At 43.3% G+C, this 27,552-nt stretch overlaps 2 protein-coding genes across 4 annotated transcripts in view; both read right to left on the bottom strand.

Annotated features, from left to right (window-relative positions):
- LOC135985710 (neural-cadherin-like) overlaps window positions 1-15,011 on the bottom strand; it is a 53,525-nt gene extending 38,514 nt beyond the window's left edge. Inside the window, exons 1-5 of the mRNA XM_065629272.1 lie at window positions 13,946-15,011; window positions 4,167-4,361; window positions 3,462-3,687; window positions 1,990-2,194; window positions 1,473-1,584 (exon numbers count right to left, since the gene is read on the bottom strand). Of these exons, the coding sequence (XP_065485344.1) occupies window positions 1,473-1,584; window positions 1,990-2,194; window positions 3,462-3,687; window positions 4,167-4,361; window positions 13,946-14,963 (1,756 nt within the window). The 5' untranslated portion in view covers window positions 14,964-15,011. The remainder of the gene's footprint in view (window positions 1-1,472; window positions 1,585-1,989; window positions 2,195-3,461; window positions 3,688-4,166; window positions 4,362-13,945) is intronic.
- A 5,064-nt stretch (window positions 15,012-20,075) lies between these two features.
- Window positions 20,076-27,552, bottom strand: part of DPY19L4 (dpy-19 like 4) — a 34,439-nt gene continuing 26,962 nt past the window's right edge. For 2 of the 3 annotated variants that reach the window (XM_065628257.1, XM_065628258.1), the window contains one exon: window positions 20,076-25,239. In XM_065628257.1, the coding sequence (XP_065484329.1) occupies window positions 25,075-25,239 (165 nt within the window). In that variant the 3' untranslated portion in view covers window positions 20,076-25,074. Of the gene's footprint in view, window positions 25,240-26,820; window positions 27,010-27,552 lie in introns of all 3 variants that reach the window. The other variant, XR_010605764.1, reaches the window with a different exon arrangement.

Below are 27,552 nucleotides of genomic sequence, written 5' to 3'. Positions count from 1 at the left end.
GCAACCAAATGGGATGCAATTGCAAACCATACTGCTTAGCTTTGCTGTTCTGCTTGTTGGGGACATGGGGTGTACTTTTCTCCCCACAACTGGGTGAACTTTGATCAGCTTTACAAGTCTCCTGGAGAGAAGAGCATTCATCTTTTTAACCAAAATCACAGCCTAAGGAATTTTTAGGAGTTGATCATTCCAATCAACTAATTTCTTTTCAAGAGCCATTAAACCAAAAAATGAGCCACAGTAAGCTCTGAACTCTCTTGATAAGTGTTCAGAGAAAGCAGACCCTGCAGCCCTTTTATCAGCATGTGGCTGTGCAAGCAAAGCCACTTTCTTCTCACCACTGTGACCTTCATGCATTCAGCTTCAAATTCAGGAAATCTGCATCGTTATCTTCAAAAGACACACCGTAGTCATGTAAACTTTTGCTAAGTCTCACCTTGGCACTCACACATTTCTCACACAGTTCATAAACCCGCTGAGGTCTCAGTCCACGTTCCCATCACCTACCCCAGTCCTGGCCTCTACTTCCAGTTTGAATACTGGCAGCGAGCCCGTAAGTGTTCTCTCAGTTTTAGGCAGAACACATCTGTGGCATGCATCACGTCACAACAGACGTCACTCTCCAGACATCTTTGAAGGCATTGAACTGACGCCGGTAAAACAGGCCGGAAAACAGACTTTAATTCCTTATCTGTTGGACTCCATAGACTAAGACAAAAGATGCAGCATCATCCAAGTTCAATCCTTGTTTATGAAGCCATGGGATTTTGAGAGTGACCTTGAAGCTTTGGTTGGAATTTAGGCTTAAAAGAATTTCCAACAACTCTAATCTTTCAACAGGATACTAGTCTAGCCTCTAAAAATGTTACCTGCGTACTCAGGGCTTACGTGCAATTGATATACAGCCATCTTAAACACAACAAATTTGGAATGATGACTGGTAAGCCACAACCACGAATATAAAAGTTCACAGGCTTTTCAAAGTCTTCTCCTTTAACACTTTATAAGTCAATTATACAGTGTCAATACCTATTTGATAAAACCAGCTGCCTATCTAAAAACCTCTTTTTTTTTTTCTTAACACATTATGAAAAGAAAAACTAGTTGCAGTTGCTTCCACAAAAAGGACACAAAAAGATGACCAAGCTGAGTTAAAAGACAGCCACAAGATTTAAAGGAAACAAGTCATGGCAACCCAGTAGGTCACTGCCTGTCAGCTGCCTTAACTGCTCCCGGGCCACCACAGGATCCCTCCTTGGGCACAGCTGCGTGACCCAACACAGTGGTCCTCACCTGAAGACACTCACAACTCTGCTTCCAGGATACCCAACAGCCACCTCCAGCCCTCCAGGCAGGCAACCAGCCACGTCTTACAAGAGACAGCCCTTCCTCATGGTGAGAACACAAAAACGTAATGCAAACTGGTAAGTTCATGTCAAGACTGCAACGAAAGGTACGAGGATGGTCCTCACCTTGCAGCAGAGATGTGCCGACAGGAATGGTTTCGGGAATATCGTCTCTGCTGTAAATGGAGTGCTGGAATTCAGGTGAACAGTCATTTTCATCAGTGATGTGGACCATGACCTGAGACAAAAGGACATGCTGAGAGGGAATTTTAGTTTCTACACTTTGAAAAACAGGCATCCCATTTTTGACACTGCCTGGGAAGTCATTGCTTTTGCTGCTGTCCTGTCCTTACATCTCTGATGCTAAACTTCTTCCTCACGCTTCTCCTGTAACGCAGAGAGGTATTATCTCCTCCACTTCCACGCAGATGGGAGGCAAAACCAAAGAGAAATAATAAAAGGTATCCACAGAACCTAGATCTGAACCCAGCTCAGAGCCCAGCCTTCTGCCTGCACCATAAGGCGTTCTCCCTCCCGAGCATCTTCACAAGTTTTCTGGGCAATCCATGTGCTTAACTAGTCCCGTTAACAAGGTAACCAAGATTGCAGAGACAGTGGGTAGAAAGCGAAGTGATCCACGTACCTCAGTCACACTGCTAAGGGTGGTCTCAGCTTCCGTGGCTTTCAGCAGGAGGTGGTAGAGGCGGTGCTCGCTCTCGTAGTCCGCGGGGTGGGTCAGGCTGAGCTCCCCGCTCTCCTGCCTCACCCTGAAGAACCCGCTGGGGTTTGTCAGCAGAGTGTACGAAAGAGGCTGGCTCTGGAAAGAAACAGCCTCAACAACCGCCACTCTGTAAAGAATGAGAGAATAACCCTTTGCTTTGAAACGACAACAACAAAAGATGTCTCCTGAGCACCTAGAGGAAGGTGAGAGGTGAAGCGCTCCCTGTCAATGTTGGGCTTAGCCTTGTATTCAGCCTGGAAACCCCCGTGTCACAGGGAGCCCCCCTGCCCTCCCTCCTCTCACCAAGCTGACACCCTGACGCAGCAGGGCTCGGGTAACAACCCATTTCAAATGCCATTAACATGAAAATGTCTTTTTCTTCCCTTTTGCACCCTTCCAAATACTTGACAGCAGTTACTGGTTTAACTTCAGTTATATAGGTAACGGAGCTACTATACTTTTGGCTTTTTTTGAAGCTTCAAATGATGGATGGAAGACCTACGAGGCACAGGGCTTTTCCAGATCCTGCTGTCCACCTTGGCAGGACATCAAATGAATGTTTCCCACCCTACCGCGACTTATGTTTTGAAGCTCCATCTCTCACAGCAGTGTCTGGCCAGTGTGATAACACACTTGAAGCCCATCTCAGTGAAAGCTCTAAGGAAGGAAACAAATTTCCCTCCTCCTCCTCATTCAGTCTTTTTTAGGGGGTAAGTGGCACATCTCCAGCAGTTTTTCCTACTTCATCAGCTTATTTTGAGATTTCCTGCTCCTTAAAGGCCCTATGGCACTGCTCCACCTGCTACGTGGTACCGATGCTGCTCTCCAGCAGCTGAGCAGCAGCAATAAAACCAGAGCCAGCTCGGCAGCATCTCCCCGCTGTGGCTTGGCTTAGCAACTCTTCACTCAACCGCAGAACCCCGCAGAGACTCAGCTGTATCTATTTGCACTTCACACGTGCGTTGTTATCTCAAGAGTCTGGCAATGACTGCCTTTCTGAAAACTTATATTTAAGTTAAACAACTCCAAGTCCGGTTAATTAAAAGGCAGTACTTTTCAAACACTCATATCTGAAGTGCTCCAGGAAATGTGTAGCCAGGAGTTTGGTTATTTTGATTAATGATGCAATGCAGTAAGACCCCAAGAACATTAAAATAATCATTTCAGCAGAATTCCAGCACCCCAGGCTACACCATGTGCCACACTGGAGACTCTCAAGCACCAGAAAAATACATAATTTCTTTTAGAAAACACAATGCTATCTTAAAAGTGTAATAGGCAAATACATATGCACAGCCCTGACAAGCAACAACACCAAAAAGCCACTTTATTGTACTCTGTGAAGTTCCCCTCAGACTGCAGGGGGGGAGCTCACCTAACAAAGTCCAACTTACTTTTCTCCTGCTGGAGTATTTTCAGGGACGAACACACTGTAGGACATGTTAGTGAACTGCGGAGGCCGGGAACCCGCCAGGATGGAAACGGAGGCGTAGGGGCTTTTGTTGCCGTATTCGTCGCAGGCTTCCACCGTAACCACGTACTCCTTGTTCCACGTCAAAGGCAAGCCAGTCGTCATGATAACACCGGTATCCTTATCTACTCGGAATCGCTCTTCACCACCTATCGACATATGCACAAAGCTGATCTGAAAAATGCCCCACAGCAAGAACATTTGCATCTTCAGTATTTTAACATAAGCCATCCTCAAATTGTCTGCCTGTGTCCTTGCAGGAACTTCTTTTTTCCTCTCCAGTTGTACACCTTCTCTCTCACTCACATCATGCTCTGTTGAATGGTGCAGGTATAAAAGAGACATGGATGGGTGAAAAATGGAGCCTTAAGCTAATGGTAAGGCTGCAATTGATTTCAAAATAGAAGTAAAGCGAAGAAAGTGGCAGCAAGAAAAATTCCCATCCACATATCTGTTTTACCTAAAGCACCTCTAGCTTCTACTTGCTGTATCTTTAAGGATTCCCCAAGGGATAAAAATCAAGCAACAAAATTATAAAATGGGAAACAGTTAAGAAAAATCTGCAATTTAACAGAATTTTACCTTTTTTTTTTTTAAGAAAAAAAATATATTTACAGGACAGACTTACCTGCAATGAGTGTGTAAGTAATCCCAGCACTGGTGTTTTCATTGTTATTGCAGTATGCAACAAGCTGGTAGACGAGAGTGCCTTTTCGGGCATCTGGATCGACACGTGCCAGGTAGGGGTACGGGTACATGGCCCAGGACAGAAGCTCCTCCTCTGGGGCAAGGAGTGTCACGTGGCAGAGGTACCAGTCGTTATCTGCAAACAATGCACACATCTCTAGACAGCCTGTTCACAAACTTTAGTCGGGAATGTTTAAGATCTTATCCACTAGTATCTCTAAACCAAACTGAATTGTCCAGTACATTCATCTTATCACATGCACAAAAGATTCGGTACAGATATGGACTTCGGCAGCTCGATGTGCATTAAGTGCAGTAAACAACTAATTAAAAATATATTCAATAACAGCTTTTAATTAGTTAAATATGCATGTTGAATACTATGTCGGTTACATCTCTAGTCATGAAACAGTTTTAAGTGCGTATTTATCCAGAGTCGAGTGAAATTGGGCCTTTTATTTTCAACAAATTCAACATAAATGTTGCCAGTTTACCATATCGGTTCTAGGGTTTATTAAAATATTTTCTCTTAAAAATCAGCAGAAGTGGTAAGCAATCAAAACTTCCTAAAATTCTTCCAGCTCAAACACGAATTTGTTTAATTTTCTCAAACCGCTGGATGTGCCTCCCCTTTCTGCCTCCCGGTAAGGGCCCACAGAGGGTAAACACTGCACAAGGACACAGAAGCAAGCACAGCTCTTACCTGTCGGACACACGAAGCAACACTCTCACTGAACCTTGGTAAAACCGTGACACTAGCAAAGCCTCAGACCAGACTCATGGGACGGCTGAGGCCGGCAGGGACCTCTGGAGATCATCTGGTCCAACCCCCTGCTCAAGAAGGGTCACCTGCAGCAGGTTGCCCAGGACAATGTCCAGATGACTTTTGAATATCTGCAAGAAGGAGACTCCACAACCTCCCTGGGTAGCCTGTTCCAGCCAACTAAAGTTTTGGGGACCGGATTTCAAGAAAGATGTGGACCAGCTGGCAAATGTCCAGAGAAGAGCAAAGAGCACAACCAGGAAACAGCCTGTCAAGAAAAGTGGAAAGACCTGGGGGTCCTCAGAAGAGGAGACTGCAAGGGACATGCTAACAGTGCTATAAGATGCCAAAGGACTGATGTACAGAGTCAGTCAATTGTTCCCTACCCCATGAAGCAAAAAGTAACATGCATTCCTCAGGAAAAGATTTGCATTAGCTGCTGGGGAAGGGGGAAGTCCCCCAGCAACTTTTGAATTATAAGGATAATGGAGCGCTTGATAGCAGCTGGAGAGGTAAGAGAGCATCCGCCAATGAGATCTTTTAAGACCTGACTAGACAAATATCTGCTGGGAATCACTTTGTTATAGCAAAGCCTGCCTCTAGGCAGAAGCATGGTACCAGCAAGACTGTTAAATCCTTTCTATCGTACTTTAATCCCCCTTTTGCATCTCATTGATTTCTGAAGCTCACATGTTCACATGTCACTTGTTCCCCAGCAGCTTGAGGGAATTTCTAGCATAAACATTCTCTGGACCTTGTGGTTTTCTTTGCTGTTCGTTCAAAGATAAGAAGTGAGGGAAGCAGCAAACACCACTCCAGAAACAGCCAGCACTCCACTTGAAAGGAAAAAACACAGGATGGGGCCAAACCTGGAGGGCTGTGGTACAACAGCAGGTGGTAACAAACTTCAGATATCAGGTAGAACTTCCTTCTGCAGCTGAAACCTGGCTCACTCCTGTAGCCCGTCAGCATTTAGTTCTGCTTTTCAGGCTTGAAAGAGCAGAGCTATTCTCTCTGGGCAAGTAAAAAAAAACTTAACTGAAACAACCTGCAAGCACACTGGCAGAACAGTCTGGGTTTTCTACATACAGACATCAGAGCTCTAGTCCCAGCAGGGAGTAAATGGCTGTAGCATGGAGGGTGTTGGTCTGTTCTCCCAAGTAACAAGTGACAGGACAAGAGGAAATGGACTCAAGTTGCACCAGGGGAGGTTCACGTTGGATATTAGGAAAAAATTCTTCACAGAAAGGGTTGTCAGGCATTGGAACAGGCTGCCCAGGGAAGTGCTTGAGTCACCATCCCTGGAGGTGTTTAAAAGATGTGTAGATGTGGTGCTTAGGGACGTAGTTCGGTGGTGGACTTGGCAGTGCTAGGTTAACGGTTGGACTCGATGACCTTAAAGGTTATTTTCCAACCAAAATGATTCTATGACTCTATGAAGCAAAGATTGTTATAAAGGTCAGGTCTAAGTTGGAGCAAGTCCCAAACTTGAAGAAAAGCCATGTTGGACAGGTACTGGACTCTAACTGGAGGCCAGTCAAAGAGCACTGTTCTGCCCTATTATTCAGAAAGAGCTGTTCAGAAGCAGCACTTTGGGCCTTCACTACTCAGGGGTAAGGACATTTCTCTTCTGGTAGCTGTCTCCTCTTTGCACACACACCAGGAGTGAGAAACTCAAGGATTTTAAGGTGTTACAGATGCACGGCATTCAAGTACTATTGAAAATTATTGCACTGACTTGAAAAAAGGCAGTGAAACAAAACCAGTCTTGATAAAGTAGGGTTTTTTTCCAGCAATGCATTGTTTTATCAACTGTCATAACTGTAAAAGCATTAACAGATCAAGCCTCTGAAATCAATAGTGTTTTATTTTGTTCCACTGACACAACCGCAGCACCCTATTAAATCAAAATGCAACATCACCCAGTGATGTTACAGTTCACTCATTTTGTCAATATGAATCACCGGCTGAAAGGAAGGAAATAATCAGGAAACCAGGCTCCATAGCCTGTGAAACAAGACTATCAACAGGATAAAATACCTGGCCTCTGAACTACACATTGGAAAGAGTCGTGGTATGATCAGTCTTCTGGACTGGACTGGACTACAGGGGACTGATTTTCCTGGAGATACCAGCATATCCCCAAAGCTTCAGCTTTACCTCTTGCTTATACACAAGAAAGGCACATCAGGGATGGTATGAAAGGGATGTCAGTCAACCACCAGCTAAGAGGAACCTAAGTGAAAGGGTTAGGATGTAGCAAGTGCAAGGATGGGGGAACGCACCACATGGCCATCCATGCAATGAAGAGCTGCTAATTTTCTGTCTTTGACGACTAAACACACCTCAGCAGACCAGAGCAGATATACCTGTGGCATCTTTGGACAAGAGCATGAAAGCAAAGAAAAAACTGGAAAAACTTTTTAAACTCTAAGTGGCTATTCCTGTAAGCTTGTATCAACTCTGAGTTCCTTTAATCATATATTTTCCTCCCTTAACGGAAGGAGGAAATGTGACAGAAGTAATTTTCTTCTGCCGAGATGAGCATTAGAGCTGCACCAATTGATATGGATTTGACAGGACTAACGCTGGGAAGCTGAGAAGTAAAAAATGTGCATTGAAAAATGGTAGTTTTTGTTTTACTTATATCCCCCCTGGTAAAATGAATCATTTGAATGTAAAAGAGACAGCACGGTATGCGAAGATGTTTCTGAAGTATGCACCTTGAAACAGGACATCAGGGTGGGATGCCTACACAGCCCCTTGTTGTGCTGTCAGTCACAAATTCTAGGAGGATTCCTAAACATGTCTCATAAGGGCAGCATCACTAAAGTAACTCAACATCCTTCGAGAAGCCTACGACTGGGCAAGCTCCCAGCTGCTGTCTCTGCCTTCCCATCAGACCACGCAACACAGCACCTACTCTTCCTCTTTAAACTGGCACTTATTAAGTTTAAAGTAGCTTGTGTGGGGCATCAAAACCCCTCTTCCTGAGAGGCAGATTCCAATGGCTGTGGTGGTTAGGAATCACCTCGCTTCCAGCCCCAGTTTTTCTGCAGAAAAGCTACAGGCATTTGTTCTTGTGTCAGCATTGTCTTTTAACAAAAATAAGTCTCTTCTTGAGGTTTGTTCAAATGGGTTTAAAATAAAAAGTTGCTTCCTGAGGCTTTATGCAATAAAAGCTGTTCCTGTTACCATACTTCGAGTATACTAACTTCTTTCCAAAGACTTAAAATTTATCATTACCAGCAAAATACCAGTATTTTTTTTCAGCAGTAATAGCATGTTTTATATGTACAAAAAGATGCCAAAAAAGTTATAGCAAGATGGATGGAACTATAAGAGATGCACCTCAGACCCAGCAGCTCATGCAACTTTGGCCAAGGTGCACAGTGGCATTTAGAGGCGTGTTTGGATTAACCAGGGCAGCAGCCTCCAAAGGAGCAGCATGCCAGGTCCTGTGCTGTGGCCTAAGAAATGAGAAGGTAAGAGTCCATAACCTGCCTTCCAATTTGCCTGATATACTAAATTTCTAAACAGATCCTCCTCCCCTTCCACAGACATATCCCTCACTGCTTTGCTACTCCTGTCCTATGTAGCAGATGTCTATTCCGTATGTATAGCTTTTGTTTACTCGGTCAAAAGCTCAGCTATCCCATCTGATATAAAGCAGGTGCGTCCATAACCATATGCACAAACCACTCCCGACTCTGCTCCACCAAGCGCTGCTTTTAGTCCCTTCTATCAGCAATGCACAAGACAGCGAGATCTGTACAGTTACTGGAGCAGAACCCTGAGTCCTTTCCATCAGCCCATTTCCTAAGGCCGAGCTTTTAAAGGCTTTTCTTAAACCTTCTGCCTAACTTCCTCTTGAATTTTGGACAGTTTTCACTAGCATGCCAACCTCACTGCTTGGGCTAAAACTCCAGTACCGTCATGTAACACACAAGCCAGGCTCTGATGGCTTTAGCGAGGAAACACCAGCTCCTGCTGAGCAGCCCCCGCCACGTTCCAGCAAGGACGGTGTTCAAACGGGAGCAAATTCAGTCCCACTTCAGGGTCATATTCCCAAACAAGGAGGCTACGCACACGTCTGCCTAGGGATGCTTATATGAAAAAACTGCCCGTGCAAACACGGTAGGTTTTAGTTTTGGGCCTCCCATGTGTAATGCGGGTGTGAAAAGCCAGACACAGATCAGGCAGCTCATGTCGATACACAAAAATTAAACCCTGCCGCGTACCGCGCAGGGCTCTTGGAGTGTAAAACGGCACTGGGGGTACACAGGGATGTTTCTGGTGTGATGCAGCTTTCATCTGGGTCTGAAACAGATTTTTAAACGTCTTCCTGCTGTTGTAATATAATGAAAACTCAGAAATATTAAATCATAAGCTGTACAAAAAGATTTAAGATGTTAACATTAAGAATAAAGGGTGAAATATTCTATTTTGAAGGTCTCCTATTGCTTTTCTCTAACTTGTTATAATAGCTTCTTATGTACCTTACTAAGAATACTTGTACCATAAACTTCAGATTTACCTCTTCTGTTTTTAAGCTTTTTGTTGGTTTCCCAGTTATAGAGTTTATCAGACATTCTTACCACTTATTTACTGTCTCTGGGTACTTATAGATTTTTACATCTAGTTTTTTTACAGTAAGATTCTTCCGAAGATACATACAGAGAGGGTAACACAATAACCTTCATCCTGGAGCTTGCTGTTTTGTCTAATGATCCCTGACCATTAAAATGGTTTCACGGTTTAAGTGAAGCAAGCTTTTTCTCTGTCAGCACCTGAATTTGAAGGCATAGCAATGACATCCACAGATGGTTTTAATCAGTCTTGTACCAGGATGGAAGAAAAAAAAAAACAAAACCAAACAATAAGCCAAAAACCTAAAGGCAGCACATAGCATGACCACAGCATGACCTCTAAACCTGATTGCCAGGCCAGATTTCTGTTTCTGGAGTCAGATTCATTTTATTCTAAAATGTCAGGGGGTGCCAGGAAGCAACAGGCCATGACTGCCTTCATAAAACTAAACAAAACAAACAAAGAACCCAAAACCCACAAAACCAAAACAAAAACCCAAACCAAATCCAACCAAAAAACCCAAACAAACAAAAACAAAACAAAAAAAAACCCCAAATCACAACCAAACCAAAAAACCCAAACTCTAAGCTTTGTCTTGATTTGAAATCATAGCCAGCAACATGTACCTATTACTTGTCAGTTTTTACAGAAGCTGTATTTAAAGGCTTTCCTTTCCCAGTAGGCAACCTGGCGGACGTTTTTTTAAGAGAGTGCAAGGGACTCAAACCACTTAATGTTTCCATGTGCAGTCTGGGCTGTATTTTCAGGAATTTCAAGATTTGACAGATGCCTTTTTAAAATGTAGTTTGCTTCCAGTGAGCCATAAGGGTTCGATACTTATCATATTCTACCATAAGACACTACACGTGAGGAAGAGCATTTTGCTACAGCCTCCTCAGTCAGATTTAAGATCTATCTCCTTGGAGTTCAGTTACAGTAGTAAATAGTTGCTATTCCACCTGAAAGAGAACAAGTGCAGAGGCATCCATCTCAATTCCAAAACAGGAAAATACTGAACAGCCTTGCAACTATTTTATTCATTTCAGTCGTAAACTGGCTGCTGGTGTTTACCTCAGTTTGATGTCCTGAGGCATCCCAGATTTAAAGGGTTGCCAGCCTCAAGCTTGCTCTTCAGAGCACTGCAGACAGGCTGGAGGGGGCAAAGATTTGTCCGGCTGGGCATTTGAGTCTCCCTTGTTTTCAAAGAAAAATAACCTTTGTAGGTTATAGAGTGACTTCTTAACATGTATGTTTTCAGTTTGATACAACATGGACTGTATCTGCAGTGTCAGTGTGTGCAGGAGCATGGAAACCATGGTGGGGGGGTCACTATTCCAAGCTAACGCAGCATGTGCTCTACAAGACCTTCGTGGCAGGCTCTTAAGAATAAAACAAACAAAAAAACAAAACACCAAACAAAACAGAGCTGAAAGTCCGCTAGAGTTGAAGCGCAGGGGTAAGAAATTGTGTTCCTTCACTTTCTGAAACACGATAAAGTCCTAAACATAAAGTTTCTACGCAGAGTGTGCCAGTAGATATCCCCAGCTGCAGAAAGGATGGATGTGGGTGGAGGCAGAGGGGACAGTTGTGTAACTGCACGTGTCCTACCCTTTGTAAGTCAGTAACAAGTATGAGAACCTACATTTGTGCTTGCAGGCGTGGGCAGGTGTGCAAGAACAGTCAGACCTGGAAGGGGAAAGGAACTACAGCCCTTCCAATCCTTTCCCACCACCCCCAGCCCTTCCATGCTCAGGCTACGCGCTGTTCCTCTGCCTTCCGATGGCATAGTCTGTGTTTCCAGGTTGCCAAATGGCCTAGAAGAAAATCTGGATGAGGAAAGAATGGGTGAGTAGCTGCTATCTTTGTGTAAGATTCTTGTCGCAGCTCCAGATCCCAATCTCACAACTATGCTCATGCAGAGCCCACAACAGCAAGGCTTTGAGAGACAGAGGCAACCTGCCAGATTCCTGAAGAAGATGCTAACTGCTTTGTGTAGGTGAATAAGACAGTTCACAGAAGTGCAAAACACTTTGTGATGTACCAAGTATAAGCTTAATGGAAGAAGGACTATATTTTCGCAGCGGTGACGTCCCCGCAGACCAGACGGCAGTGTCATACACATCACTGCTACAAGTACTACTGAGCAACAGGTAGGATTCAGGAGGTTATTGTTCCCCACACTCAGTTTATTTCAGTATTACAACTGCCTAACACTGTCTCTCTAGGACTACAGTTGCAAGTGACAGTGCTCTAAGTTACTAACTGACCTCCTTTTTTATTGTTTAAGTGCCAAAACAGCTTTGCTTTTCTTGAAAAAATCCCAAACTCCAATACACAAGCTTCACTGGAGAAGCAGCACCTATGAAATACATAAGTCCGTTTACAGTTTTTACATTAGAGATGGCAATTAATAAGGGTCTGGTAGTTTTGTTTTTCAATTAATGAGAGGATTAAAAGTTTGGCACACGTTCCATAATATTGATTGCTATGTGACCCGCTGTTAATTATTTTTAGTAAGAGGAATGAGGAGAAATGAGGAGCAGACAAAAGTTAATTCTGTTTGGCTCTAGACAGTTCACCAGGTTTGTTCAGATAAAAAATGGATGCTCAAAGCCTCCCACTGTTTCATCATCTTTCCATACAATAAGCAGCCAGAAAAAGATCCGAAGTTTGTTACTGTACAAAGTTATGAGACAGTTTTGATTTTAAAAGTAGCTTAAAGGAGTGTCTAAATGACCTTGTCCCACTTGATCATCGAATTCCTTTCTCCCTGAGGCTCATCTCTTGTCAATACAATATCAGTGCATAGACAGTGGTAAAAACATGTTGTACTGCACCAGATTGGAGAGGACAACATGATTAATCATTTGTACAACACTGCTCACAAGGTTATTTGCTTTCGTTATAAATAAGCAAGGCAGTCAAACAACATGTCACCTTCCCAACTCCATCTTCAGCTGGAATGAGAAGTTACACGTGCAGTGTCAGATGATTTGTTTGAAGTTAGTACCTAGAAATACTGTGGAGAGTTTTTATTATGCTAAATGTTTCTCACTTTCACGACACAGCCCATTCCTGCAAGAATAAGTCTCTGAGACAGGTAGTTCTGGGATTCTCAGTATGCACACAGTGCAAGATGGTAAGGGGGTCACAGCTTCCAGCACGCTCCAACATATTTGTTTTCCTCCCTGCTGTATGTTTCACATTTTCTGAAGATTATGCTGTAAAATCCATTTAAAGAAAACTGTAAATATTCCCTCTATAGTGAAGATGTACACATCCAAAGAAAAAACCCAAATAAATAAACAACACAAAAATTCCACAAACAAAACCACACACACAAAAAACAAAACATAAATGATAACCAGTAATGTTATCAGACACCTGAGCTGCAGTTACAAACACACTATAAAACTTTCTCTAAGGTGAAAGTAACACACGGAAAGGACAGGTCTCATAGCCATAATGCACCTCAAGTTTAACATGGTTTAACAAGTCTAGCCATTCTCTTCGTTGCGTTATTAGGAGAACTACGTTCAGTATACAAGCCGTTGATGTATAGAGGATTTACACAGTGGTATAATGATATCGCCATTTAGCTCTCTGCACCAACTCCTAGGATTTGAGATTGGGATAATTTTTTTTTTTCTTATCCCAAGCCCATTGACCCCTATGTGGCAAGAGCTTCTTCCCCTTCCCATGCACTGCTCTGTCCATGCTGCAGCTGCCGTCCAGCCGCCCCTCGGTGGGGCTCAGCGCACAGTCACGCAGGATGTCCTGGCACGTTGGGCTGTAGCCTCTGAGCGCTCACCCCCAGGGACATGTCACCTCTGCCTTCCCAGGTCATGGGGGACCACAGGGAGCAAAGAGGCTCTCTGGTAACTCCCCACGCTATAAGACAACCTGTCTGTAGTGATGTGCTTCCCGCTTCAACTGCTTGTTAACCCATAAGCAGAACCCTCCGGTCCTACAGAAGTGAATCTGGTGTGACAGGAACTCCTTACAACACAGCATCAACCAAAAAATCCTCCATTATCCACATTTTTCATCTGTTCCTTCAAAGGCGGGAGGTGGAAGCATTTCTCGCTACCGGAGAACACCCAGCACATCCCCACGCCACAAAACCCAGTTTGGGAGGCAGCCCCCACAGCCGCCCTCGGCTCCCCACACCCCAGGGAGGGCGGCAGCAGCGCGGCCGCATCTCCCCGAGTGATGAGTGCCCGGCACGGCCGTGCCCGCTCGGCATCCCCCCCGCCTCGGGGCGTCCGTCCAGCCCCACCCGGCCATTTCGCGGCCATCCCGCCCCACCCGAGGCAGCGCCGTGCGTTGGTGCGACCGCGTCCCTGCAGCCCGTTCCGGCCCCCTACCTCGTCCTCCGCCGCGGTGCACCTTGACCAGCACCTCCGCCCGGCCGCCCGCCCGCAGCTCCCGCCGGAGGTAGAGCCGCCCCGACGTCCTGTCGACCCCCACGGGGGTGGCGCCGGGAGACGCCAGCTCGAACCAGCCGCCCGCCGCCCGGTCGCGGCTCCGCGGGACGGTGAAGACAGTGTCGCCCACCCGCACCCCGGGGGGCAGGCGGGCCGTGTAGCGCTGCGAGCCGGGCCCCGGCGGCCGCTCGGGCGGCGGCAGAGATCGCGCCCGCCGCCGCCTCCCTCCGCCGGCTGCCGCCGTCCGGCCGCGCACGGCCAGGCGCAGGCACCGCGCGGGGCTGCGCAGCGGGCGCGGGCGGCCGTGGTCGTGAGCCGCGACGCAGAGGCGGAGCCGGCGCAGCCCCAGCAGCGAGCCCACGGTCAGCACCTGCCCGCTGCGGGGCACCACGAAGAGCCGGCGGCTGCCGGCGCCCGGCGGCCAGGGGCGGTAGGTGAGACGCGCGTTGGCGCCCTCGTCGCCGTCCGAGGCGCGGAGCCGGGCCACCTCCGTGCCCAGCGGGGCCAGCTCGTCCACCTCCAGCGGCCCCGCCGGCGGCAGGCGCGGCCGGTGGTCGTTGCGGTCCAGGACCCGGATCCGCAGCAGCGCCTCCCGGGGAGACCGTCCCGCCCGCCGCCGCAGCTGGAGCCCGTACTCGGGCTGCGCCTCCCGGTCCAGGCGCTCGGCCGTGCGGAGCAGCAGCAGCCCCCGCCCGCCACCCGCCCGCCGCTGGAGGCAGAAGCGGGAGGCGCCGTCACCCTCCAGCGCCCACTCCCCGGGCGGCTCCCCGGGGCCCAGCAGCCTCCGCAGCGGCACCCGCAAGCCCCGCACCCGCGTCCCCGCCGGGCTGTTCTCGGACACCTGCCCGGAGAGGCGGAGCAGGCGGGGAGCGCCGCCGCGCCCCAGCCCCGCCGCCCCGCAGAGCAGCAGCAGCAGCCGCAGCAGGACCGGGAGCCGCCCGCAGCCGCCCCGGCCCATCCCGCCGAGCGGAGCGGGGAACCCCGCGGAGCGGCACGACACTGCGCCGCGCTCCCGCCGCGCACACCCACGCCACGTGGAGACCCGGCCCCGCCCGGGCCGCCGCGGCCAGTCAGAAGCGTGGGCGGGACGGGACGAGCCCGTCCCCGCGTGGGCAACGCCAGCGCCCCGCAAAGCGCGCAGCAATGCCGGGCAAATCCCTTATCTTCCCCAATTCCAGCGCTTTCTGCTCCGCGGGCTCCTTTGCCGCTTGCGTGTAACGTGTCCAGACGCTCCCGCCCGCTCCTGCGCCAGCGGAGCGGAGGCAGGAGGAGCAGCAGCGCTTCCCGGGGGGACTTCGGGGTAAAGGGGCAACCTCCTGCTTTCCTGAGGGTATATGAGAAAACCCCAGCCAAGCTAAAAGAGCAACCAGCAAAAGAAACACAGGAAAAAACATTATTGCATAAAGGAGAGAGGGCCTTGGGACACTTGAATCATTGAAGAACAGTTGTGACCAAGGAAGGTTTTTTTCTGATGTCAGTTGGGCTTGTCTTGTAAGTGTGGCCCCTCAGAGTGCATGTAGAGGCTGCTGCCTTTTCAGGGAATATGCAGTTTTGGCAGAAGGGGGAAGAGCAAAATATGTCTCAGCATTAATGTGAACAATAGCACCAATTATCACATTTAAAATTTCAATCTTTGGGTGAAATAGTTTTGGGAAAAGAACGTGTGCTACTCTTGAGAGTAATACTGAAATGGTCTTTCTGAATGCATCGGTCCTGCTCAACATGCGTCAAACAATCTGAGCATAGGAATCATTGCACTGGTTATACCATGATCAATGGAAGCGTGAATCCAAGCCAGACCATTCCAACGCCAATTGGTCCCCACATCGTCAAACCAAACATTACTCATGTTCTCCTCGCTCCAAGCGCAAGTCCCAGCAGCGTCTTCCATCCCTGCTAATAAACAAGAACAAAAATATCTCCCTTTGCATAGCAATGGTAACAGCTTAGGAGCAGGCTTTGGCCAAGCCTCTGCATCCAGTTGGTCAGGCTGTGCTATTTTGCCATTAGAAATGCTCCCTCTTGCTGCTTTGAACACAGGTTTGCTATTTTTACTAACAGGCTGTTAGGAACACAGGGGTGTCTGTTGCCAGCTGTGTTATAACTTCAGCGATGACACATCTAGGCTGGAAGTGAAGCTTTGCTCAAGAAAGTCAGAAACCATTTCAATCAACTTTAGTCAAATATTACGGGCAACAGTGAAAGGTGACAACCAACTGCTACATCTGCACTTCTGCCACCTGGGGAATCACCAGTTTAAGGAGAGGTGATCGCTGGGAGATCACAGCATGTTATTACAAGCTGTCAGTCTTTATTTTTACCCTAACAAGGTGAAGGGATGATAGTTTCTAAAAACTGACACAATGTGAGATCTCAGACTGGGAAGGCAAAAAGTTAAACCAAGTATTTTTAAGGAATGGTTTACCAGTAAAAACAGGAAAGTAACCAGCAAGATCCATCCATGGTTCACGTGCTGTAGCAAGCTTTAAGGACATTATCCTCACTCATTGTGCCCTACATAAATTGTGAATAATTCCCTGCCTCAAAAAGGCACTAGAAAGCCCATTGACTTCCAACACTTAATGAGCAGCCAGACCACCCAGATGAGCCTTCAGTTTAGGACAAGTTTAGATCAGTACTGAGATATGGTGTGACATACCCTTCTGACATGCGATGTGTCCTCCTGGCCTTATGCAAACTCTCAACAAGCAAATTAAATCCTCTCAAAACCAAGTGCCCAATTTTAGCTTTTATTACAAGATGTGCTGCCCTTTCTATTCTCTTATATTCACACATTTAGAAACATACAGTTTTGTCTATAGCCTGTAAAGACACAAGCCAGATTTTATTCACAGTACTCCCTCACACCTGTGAACCCGTGTATTGTTAATACGTTCATTAACACATCATTTTGGTGATGCGAATTTAGGCTTCTCCTGCACATCAGTCCCATTGATGGAATTTAGGGTGCACCTTACAGAGCAGAACCAGCAACAACCTTGTCACCATGGGTACTTGCTAGCACAACTGTGGTATTTTCAACATCCAGTTGCACGCACAAAACCTGTGCTATGACAAAACAAATACACATATATTTGTGGAGACACTTCACACCCTACAATTTAAAGAGACTCAAACACACTTGAGGTGTGCTTGACTGCGATTACCATCTCTGAAACTATGTGACTGCATCTCAACCAGGCATGGCTGAAATATTGCTCCTACTGGTGTCAGGCAGTTATATAGTTGTTAAATACGTGTTTTGAAATGGTGAAAGTTAATTATAATGGGCTGTTCAGATGTTCTTCCAAGCTATAACCAAAGGAACAAACTGCATTATTTTGTTGGAAACAGGACAGTATTGATGAAAAGACTAAACACCTCCATCAGTCTTTTCAAAGAAACCCATTTTTCTGCTGGCATCCGGGGGTGGGGAGGGAGCTCCAATTCAGCTGATGGAGACTGGGGAAGTCAAAGCACAGGCTTGTGTTTGGGTCCCTTTAGAGTCAGTGGCTGATATTCTGTGCAAGTAACCACTTCAAAAACCAGGAAAAAAAAATCCAGTGTTCACAGTTGACCTACATGCTCATCAGGGATCAACAGGCAGCTAAACAGCTGGTAAGCAATTCTCAAAAGCTGTACTATATTTGTATATGTATGAACAGTACATATTGAAATGCTAGAAGATGGACCATTCTGGAGCAACCTCATTTCCTTCTCAGGACACTGCCAAGAAAATAGCGTGGCTCTTTCTGTGTGGCGGTATTTTTCAAAGGAACTTGACTTTTCCTGTGAAACTGAAGCAGAAACCACAGAGATGAATACAGTATTAATCCAAGAGGTGAAGAAACAAATATAAATAAGTCAAATAAGCTCCTTAGATATCTTCAGGTCACTATCAGCTTCTGTTGCCAAAGGATCACAGCGAAATTTGTTTTGAGGATTCTTCTCTAGCACATCTTATCTGGTGAACTGTGAATTGCAACCACTAAATCTAAGAATTGCTATTCTGAGGCCAAACGACCAGCAAGTCCAACAGTCTTCCTCCAGCCCTCCCTCGCAGCCCAGACGGGGCCCTGGAATGCAGCCAGCAGTTCAGCCTGCAGCACGAATCTTCATTAAATGGGCCAGACTGGGAAGGGGAAAAAAGTAAAGAGGGGGGGCAAAAGTGGGGGGGGAGAGGGGGGGAGGAGAGGAGGGGAGGGGAGGAAAAGAGTGGGAGGAGGAAAAAAAGGGCAGCATTTATCTAGGTGTTAACCATGTGGAAATAGATGCAAATTACACTGTGTGTTTCAGAAAAAAAGTTTTCATGATGAAACGAAAACAAGACTTGATGTCTTGATTTTAATGTACCCTTCTAAAATTGCGTAAACAGGTCCATCACTCCGGCAGCAGCGATTTTGTATTACTGTCCAGAGCTGGGGTCCAGCCGACAGCAGAGCCTGACGCAGCCAAGAGCAGGTGGCTGCGTTCTTGCCACTGCTTTGTCAGCTTTCTTCAGAGGGTAGAATGGCTTAGGGCAACATTTTATGTTCACTCTCACCTTGCAGAATATGCTGGTATTTATTGCAACAGTGTAAATAAAAAAAGTCAGTCTTAACAGGGTTTTGGTCTATAACCAGTCAGTATAGCACCAGCAGGAGTCAAGGCTTGACAGCGGACATTACAGTCCTAACTTCGAAACAAGTTGAAGTTCCGAGGCATTGTAAAGCTACTCAGAATCCTGAAGGTAAATGTATATACTGCTGGTATGTTATAACCTACTGAATAGTTCAGTATCAGTCTATACTGCTTTATGTTTGTCTATTCCCTATATGCTATCTAATTCATAATGAAATGCATCTCATTACTACTAAAAATGTCTATCACATTTGTTACCTAAGCAATCTGAAAGCACACAGAAATTGAAGTATGCTAGTCTGGGTCACAGCAAAAACCAGAAAATCTGGGAAACTAGGCCCTAGAAACAAATTACAAAGCTACCATTTAGGGGGAAAAAAACCCCCAAACCAACAGTCATTTTACCTAACACCTTTCAAACACTGATTGTAATCAGAATATGTATTTCTTAGAGGCATGTATTTACACAAACCCCACATTTAGATTTTTTTATATACACCTACTTATCTACATATATACATTATTTTATATATAATAGGATATTGTGGGTGTCACGGCTGGTAACCATGGTCTCGGTTTTGGATAAAGACATGGCAGAATACACAAATGCCAACACATGTTTCACGGTGCCAAGAAGCTCCATTCCCATTTCAGCTAAGCAATCGCTAAGCCTGGGTGCTCAAAGAATTCATGGATAAACCTGAATACTCCAACTCATCCTTTTAAAATTAAGCTTGTTTCCTGATTGGTCTTAAAGGAAGCAGTCTGATACATTGTTCAAACCCATTAAGAATTAAAGATGTAAATACTTATTTTTAGGTGCTGTATGATTGAGTTTTGGAGAAGCACTTTATCAGCTATTTCTATCATCTTCAGAATTTAACTAAAATAGTCTTGAGGTTTTCATATAATTATATGGTAAATTATCACAAAGTAGTCTGCATTCAATGATTTTACTCCTACTAATACTATCTTATAAAATGCTAGAAGGCTCCAATACATGTCATAATGATCTGTAAAAATTCAAGACAGATAATACATTAGTTGACTAAAAAAATTTTTAAAAATTGGTAAGCATTTGATGTTGCACAGCAATTTATTTCCAGGTGACATGCTTGCTGTAGGAGGATCTTTAAGGAGAAAGTCAGAGTTCAGTAACTCCATATAAAGCACCTCACATTTTGCTGCTCATCCTCACACCAGTGAGGATGTCTCGACAGGTGGTTGCAGCCAACATGACATATGGATCCAGTCTGAGCAGCTGCGAATTCTCCAGAGCTGTAAGAGTATTTATGCTGCCCTGCCGAGACAGATATTTGAGCTACAGCTACGCTGTGCAGTTTTTGCTTGGCTGAAAGCTGCATACACAAATAACACAACAGAATACAAAAATCATTTTATTACCGCAGCAGAGGAAAGAGGTTAGTTCATTATGAACTACATGGTTTTTGTGAAAAGGTAGCAGATTTCTCAAAAGAAAGCATAAAGTGGGTAGTGTCCCAAACAATCCATATTTTCTGGACTTGGCTTTTATTACTTTTATTTTTTTTCCCCCACAGAGAAAGTTTGTCACAAGAGAAAAATATTTACTATGTACACATTATTTCGATTAAAAAAAACTGACCAAGACAACAAACAGGATAAAAGGAATTGGATTCCTTAGATTTGTTATTAAATACCTGCACGTAGATATGTCCATATGCACTACTGCTAAATGCCACTGATAACAAGTAAAGCACCAACAATAATTCTTCTGCATTCCTGAAGTAACAAAGTTTGAAACTTTGAAAGGCATTAAACACTCCTCTCTTCTCCATCAAAAAATAGGTAATTTTAAGCATCACTTGAAAGGCAGAATTGCATACATTTAACTGTGTCAAAACCAAATCATTGCCAGATTAATTACACATTTAAACGTCTAGTCAAGGTACCAAACAATTGAGAAGACCTTTAGGCATCGCCAGCTCTGCATTTGGCATAGTGAGAGTGCAGCAACATAACGGTGGTATTTTTTCAGCTGTACTAAGGAAATTATTACTAAAATAGCACATACTGCAAGTTTTAGAATTCTCCCTTATTTCCTCGCCCTAAATTAAAGTTTTAAAAAAGAGTACTAAAGGCATTATACAGGTTGAGGTATTGTTTCACATGAAATATTGCCTGTGTTGGAATAAACTCAGGTTTTCTTTCATCTCTGATACCATAGTAGTCTAGAGTCCACCTGCCCATCAACATTTGGGAGATTTATAGATTCAATCACCATTAGAGATAAAAGAAGTTACTCATTACATCTCCAAAACAAAACAGTAAACCAGACATCTCTAAATGCAAATATAACACGCACACCCATGTATTCACACGAACAACCTGCGCTTTCTCCTATTATTCATAGATAGTTGGTTAAAGAACGGGTTACACAAAGTTAACATTGGCCATTAAGAGGTATTTCAATGACAACTTAAATCTCTATGACCCTATGACCTGATCTCGCAGCTCCTGTTCATGTGAATCGCATGGGAAAGCAGGTGGAGGCTCACAAGGCTTGGACATTTGCAGATGACTTAGTAAAAATAAGGTAGAAAGAACAAGCTTTGGTCCCTAACCTTCTACATTTCAGTAAACAGTAATGCCACCAGAGCAAATAGTTTGAAAAATTGTCAATGCCTCCTAAACCTTTCAGTCCTCTTTCTTCCATATTGGTGTATCTCCTCCTTACCCCCGCAAAAGAAGTTGTATTTAAGGTTGTATTGTATTAAATTGTATTTCCATTTACTTTGGAAGAAATAAACCCAGTATTTTTTAAATAATATGAATAGAAGCTTATGTTCTGAAATGCCTTTACTTAATTAGCCTCAAATATCTCCTGATGAATCTATCAACTGAGTTTGAGTATCTGGTAGTTCAGGATGTGAAAGGGCATTTTTTTTTTTTTAAAGCTTAAGACAAAACTGTACATGTCAGTTTAGCTGTGGCTTGATTAAACTTTAATCCACAAGTCTAACAGTAACAGGTGAGTGCCTGAAAATACCATACTCAATTTATTCTTTCAAGGTAATTTTTTTGCATTTACTAAGATCAAGCATATCAGAAACTGGAAGTGTGAAGGAGGAAAATAAGCCAGCAAAACAGCAACACAAATTGCTATGCAAACTCTCATTCTTCCCAGTGAACAGCTGGGAAGACGGCTGGCAGACACCCTAGCTGCACTACTTACTGTGCAAGCATCCTTGGAGGCTGGGGTATTAAGTCCTAATGGAAGCTCTAGAAATCAGAGGGACGGGAATTTAAGAGAAAAAAAAAATCTTCACAAAAAGAAACACCAGTTGTGGTTTTTGTTTGTTTAATAAAAGCTTGCAAGGCACATGTTTCAACTGAATTGCAACATCTACAGCAAAACAGATCAACATTTGCAGAACATTCCTCCAGACCTTTCAAGGAGTTAAACCTGTGACCTGGTTGAAAACCAGGCTAGGGTTGTGCGTACACATCCAATGAAATTATGCCCTGCTTGTTGTCCTTCTGAGGGATATCACAAAACTTGCTGTTTCTTTTTCACAGAAGGTGGAGATCAGAATACACAATAATATTTTTGCTAATTCATAGCTGGATAAGAAATTCAAGTTTATCACTTTCTTTCTAAGAAATGATTATTTTAGTCAGTCATGTTAAACGTGACACCTTTTTACTGGAACAAGAGAAGTGTCTTTCCCACATAAAAGGCTCCTCCTGTTAGTTAAGGCTGCTGTGCCAATGGTGCTGCAATACAATTTTCTCTATTATAAAAAGCAAGGTAAAAATCTTAAATGATTCTCCTAAAGCAGAATCAATCGAAGTATCAAGAATACATCTTAAAAACTATGACAAAACTAATAATAACAACTATGTCACAGTTCAAATAAAGTTCAACATGTTTGTTTAAACATGTATAAAGGCCAACATGCTACAAGACAGTTTTCTTAGATGTATGGATTGCCTTGTTTGTGGTTTTTTTAGTGTGTACTCTACACGTAAGTATTCAAACTACGTTCTATGTGGTAACACATACATCCAGCACGGTGATAAAACAAGAGGCAGCCAAAGACAGTAAATGTTGCATCTTGGCATGGCAGTCTAAGGCCTGAAGCCGTAAGCTACTCAACTTCATCCACCCAAGTGCAGTTCGGACTCTGAAGTTTGCTACCTGGAATGTCTTATTGCTGTTATGAAATGCTATTCATGAATGATTAACTTCAGGCGAGTAAGTAACCTACACACTGACATGTAATTCCTTGACAGTAATTCAAACAAACTTAAACTGCATAAGGAACTCTAAAGTTAATTCCAAATATCACATCCACATCTACACTAGTACATACAGAGCAGGTTCCTGCCGACCTTCCATAGCTCAGGTTAATACACTAACTGCTCTTGTTACATGGTAACTGAAAATCTGAAACAGTCCAGTGCAGTAAAACACATGCACTTGTGCATAAGTAAATAAATGCAGACAGCATTTGGCTGGACACACATACACACTGTCCTCAACACAACAACTATATCCCCAGAAAGGATATTTACTTCTAACCTCTAAGTCAGTTATACCGATAAATGTTTCTCTCAATGATCACATCCAGCATATTTGATGGATTTATCTGAACATTGGTTTCAAATAAAATGGATAATTTAATATCTTGTCAAGACTCATATACCTAAAAATATAACTGAAAGTAAAAAAACAGATTACAGACATGTTGACTTTTACAACAATGAAGTTTTTTTTTCTTTTAAATCACTCCAACAGTGATAATAGGTATTAAAAAAATCTCAGCACTACCTGTTAGTGTAAAGTAAGCAAATGTATCTGTATTGATCAGATAGGAATTGCATGTATACACCAACATGTTGCAGTTCCTTCAGAGTTAAAAATTCTGAATTTGCATTTTATCAGCCAGTGCAGTAAGGATAATTTTGCAGCTTTCACTTGCAGAATGGTTTGCAGATTATTCAGTTGAAGGTTCAGCTGTTAGGCCAGATCCTTCATTAAAGACATCTGGGCTCCAAAGAATCATTCCCACATGCCCAACAGACTGGTCTCTGGACCAGGTGTTAGAATCTGTAACTGCAGGTAACTCCTAACAGGCGAACGACCTCTTCCAAAACTTACGTCCTGGCTTTTCATCCAGCTACACCTACGTAAGCAAAGCTACTGTTACCTTTTACTGGATTTTCCATACACAACACCACGATTAGGTCCAGAGCTAGAATTAAAGCATCATTCTCTTGAACATATATCAGCCAGCAACATACAGGATGAACAGATAATTTGTTAAGAAAAATAGTTATAGAGGCAAAGGGGGTCGTATAAGGAAGACGAATTTTAGAGGAAAGAAAGACTGCAGAGTACTTTCCCAAATTTTCAAAGACTTCTAGGTAGTTGCTCAATTGATATAAAAATAGCTATGAAAAACTGTACCATTATTTATTAATGGTGGCGATTATAGTGTTTTAAATTACAGTTGTGGTACTATCTTAATATAACTATCACATAACAAGTTGAAGTGAATGACTATCACCCATCCCTCCCCATACACACATGCACACATTCCAGCACGCACACAGGGTGGACCTGAAGTGCAGAAGTCTCAGTAGCAAACCTCATTGTCCTGCTACACTTCTCTAAAAACAAGTCTGGCATATAGTTGTATAATGGCCCATTTCACTGCTGCTCTGACGCACATATGCATACACACATACACATTTAGGCATGGAAAAATCCTGAAGACAAGTTATTTCCAAACTGAAGACCTGACCTTATCAATTCCTAGGTCTAAGTCCAAGCACTTACACCAACATCTCCAATATCAGAGATCAGTGCTTTAATCTATGGAAGTGTTGTTTAAATAAAATCTTCCTTATTTGATCTATAAAAACACTCTACCTACACATAAGATGTATGAATGTGTGTTTGATAAATACAGAAATGTTTACAGTGGAAGATAGGAAGAATCAAACCAACAAAACAACAAAAAAACCCCAAACAGTTTTACTTGAAAAGACTCAGGGTGCTGATTGCTTTCTTGATAGAAAATAAAAGCTATATGACTTAAATGAGCTCTTTAAATATTTTTCTGCATTTACTGGTCTACCCACATCAGTTCTCTAACACTAATGTTAGAAATCTCATATGCATGCAGATAATAGGATTTGTAACGGGAAGAAAAATGCAAAAACATGGAAGACTGTCCCACTTTGTAGAGACTGTAAAAATAACAATTTTTTCTGTTTCCTTCAAGGATGGCATCTGTGTCTGTTGATCTGTAGTTCAAAGAATTCCAGTTTGGTAAAATAAAGTTGTCAATACACTGCATATGCGCACATGTATCTGCAAAAATAACTTCCTTGATCAAAAGGAACTTTTCCAGCTGAAATTCATTCACAATCAATCCTCAGAAAGAAGCCTGTACGCTTTTTCACGACTGGAAGGATATCACAGTGTTGATTCTATATACAAAGTAAGACCTATTCCAGTATACTCGAGTAAAATAATTCACATAAGGAGAATAGTTCATTTTGATTTCATGACAAAATCGTCCATATTTTGAGTAGGTATAACTGTCGCCTTCCTCACAAACCACCTGTCAGAAAAGAAGATGATCTAATTAAAATACCGAAGATAAGGGGTTACAGAACGTAATTCTGTACATTTAATTTACTTCTGTATTCTGTAAATTTCATTTACAACAGACTTTTAATTTCCATACTGTATAATTCCAATAAACTGAAAACATACTCCCATATAATTTAACCATCTAAAACAGCCTTTGTGAATTAATATCTTTGTCAGGATAGCAGACATTAAAACGAGTGTACTTTATTAATATAATAAAGAACAATGTCAGTGGAAATTATTCACATACCCCATTTGCCCAGTACTTCAAACCTGACCTACACATAGGGAAGAAAATTCCCAATTACCTTTTCCAGGCCAAGTAAATTTGACATACCTAGTCAGACTGAAGACACACACACATACTGCCCTATAAATTCCAACCAATTGACTTAGAAGCAATTTGCATGTGCATTTTAGCACCTGCTATCTGATACACTTTAAGAAATCCCTTCTCTACTCCTCCCGATGGCACAAGTTGACATGGGTTTAAAAAAGCTAGTAGGACAAATTCATGGAGAAAAACCTATTGGTGGCTACGTAACACAAAGATGTTTCCCCTGAGCTACAGTCCTTCAGCAACAGACTGCTGGAAAACACCTCTGTCCTACCAACAATCATATACTCTCAGCGAGTGTCAGAAACAAGGTATCAGACTAGAACTACAGGACATAGTCCAAGCTAGAAAGTAGTATGTACTTCTCAAACACAGCAATTTGGAAAACACATCCACAGACCTGTCAACAGCATAACAGGCTGTACACTGTCTCACTTACTCTGGGAATGAGTAAATGCTGCAGTCTCCAACTACATATGCACTAGCTTTCAGTAGTTTGGAAAGTCTTGATAATTTTTCAATATGACTTAAGACAATTTTTGTTAGCAAGCAAACCCAGAGTTTTGTTTCAAAGCTTCCTGAGACAAGACACTATATGAAGTTTCAAGAATAAACTATGTAAACGTTCTGAAAAAAATACTTTATTCCTGTTGGCCATTCCAGTACTTTTTCCTCCGACCAGCATTTTTAGCATCCAACCCAGGACAGACTCAGCCACAAACATGAAGCATAAATGATGTTCACTACTAGCCAACCACCGTTTTCAGAAAAATATTGAACACTCAGTTGTCTACATTTAAATGTATATACCAGTTGGTTTGTTACAGATTTAGACTACAGACATTCAGCAGAACAGATTTTAACTGAAACTCTCACCATGAACCTTCTTTTCCCCTTCTTAATCACTTTACTATAAATAAAGACAACCCTTGTCACTTTGACAACCCTAATTACACAAAACCAGTAAATGACTGGTTTTATGTACTGACAATGCTGTGTGTGGCATTTATCAAAGACAGGCTCCTTGCACTGGATACCGTCTTTTCATGTTTTTGTCCACCCCCTTTGATTGAAATGATCATTGCAAGCAACAGCTGCTCTGAAAAGTACTGGGAAGTGTTCCTTACGATGAACTGCTGAATAACTGGGTGTTAGGAATTAAAGGAGGAAGAGATTAATTTTGATACATGAATCAAACAAAATCTTAAAAACCTGGCAGTAAAACTGTCCAGCTGAAGTTAGGATGAGGTCAGGATTATGTGTGAGAGAAGTATGCAGGAAGCATGGAGATGAGAGATGCAGGAGTATGAGGGAATGGAATTCTGAATTTGTGGTTAATTGTTCCAGCTGACATCCTAAGTGTGAAGAGGGAACAGGAACTTAACTCATGCAAAAACAGATCTGGGAAGAAAGAGAGAGAACACGTGCCGATTATCAATGATGGAGGTTATTCATATGCACACTCTGTTATGGTATAGTATATTCGTTACAACATGGAATAAACATAGCATCCGTGATTTTAGCAGCAAGGCAAAGAAAGAAAAAGGACATATTTCAGCAATGATAAAAAAGTGAATAGAAAAAACAGAGACAATATCCTCCATGGATAAACTGGCCGGGAAACCTACAAGTTTGTAGGGGAAATTAAAGAGTAATCCACTAAAAACATATCAGGCCTGTAATTACTTCCTGTGAATGAAAGCAGCTACAGAAATGAAATGCTTGCATTACGAGTTGAGACATGTAAAATTGAAAGTAGAGCTTGTAAACTACCTAACACAGATGAACAGCTTGGATTTTTCCCCAAGAATGGAACATAAGACTATATACAAGAAACATTTGTATCCTTTTCATTAAAAAAAATCCAAAAACATTCAAACCAAGGGTTAGCTTCCTATAGTTAATACACAACAGCCTGTAACATCAAACAGGTATTTAAGTTCT

This window comes from Caloenas nicobarica, chromosome 2 (genome assembly GCF_036013445.1).
Source record: "Caloenas nicobarica isolate bCalNic1 chromosome 2, bCalNic1.hap1, whole genome shotgun sequence".
NCBI lineage: Eukaryota > Metazoa > Chordata > Aves > Columbiformes > Columbidae > Caloenas > Caloenas nicobarica.
Note: the sequence above shows the minus strand (reverse complement) of the source record. Positions and strands in the feature narration are given on the sequence as shown.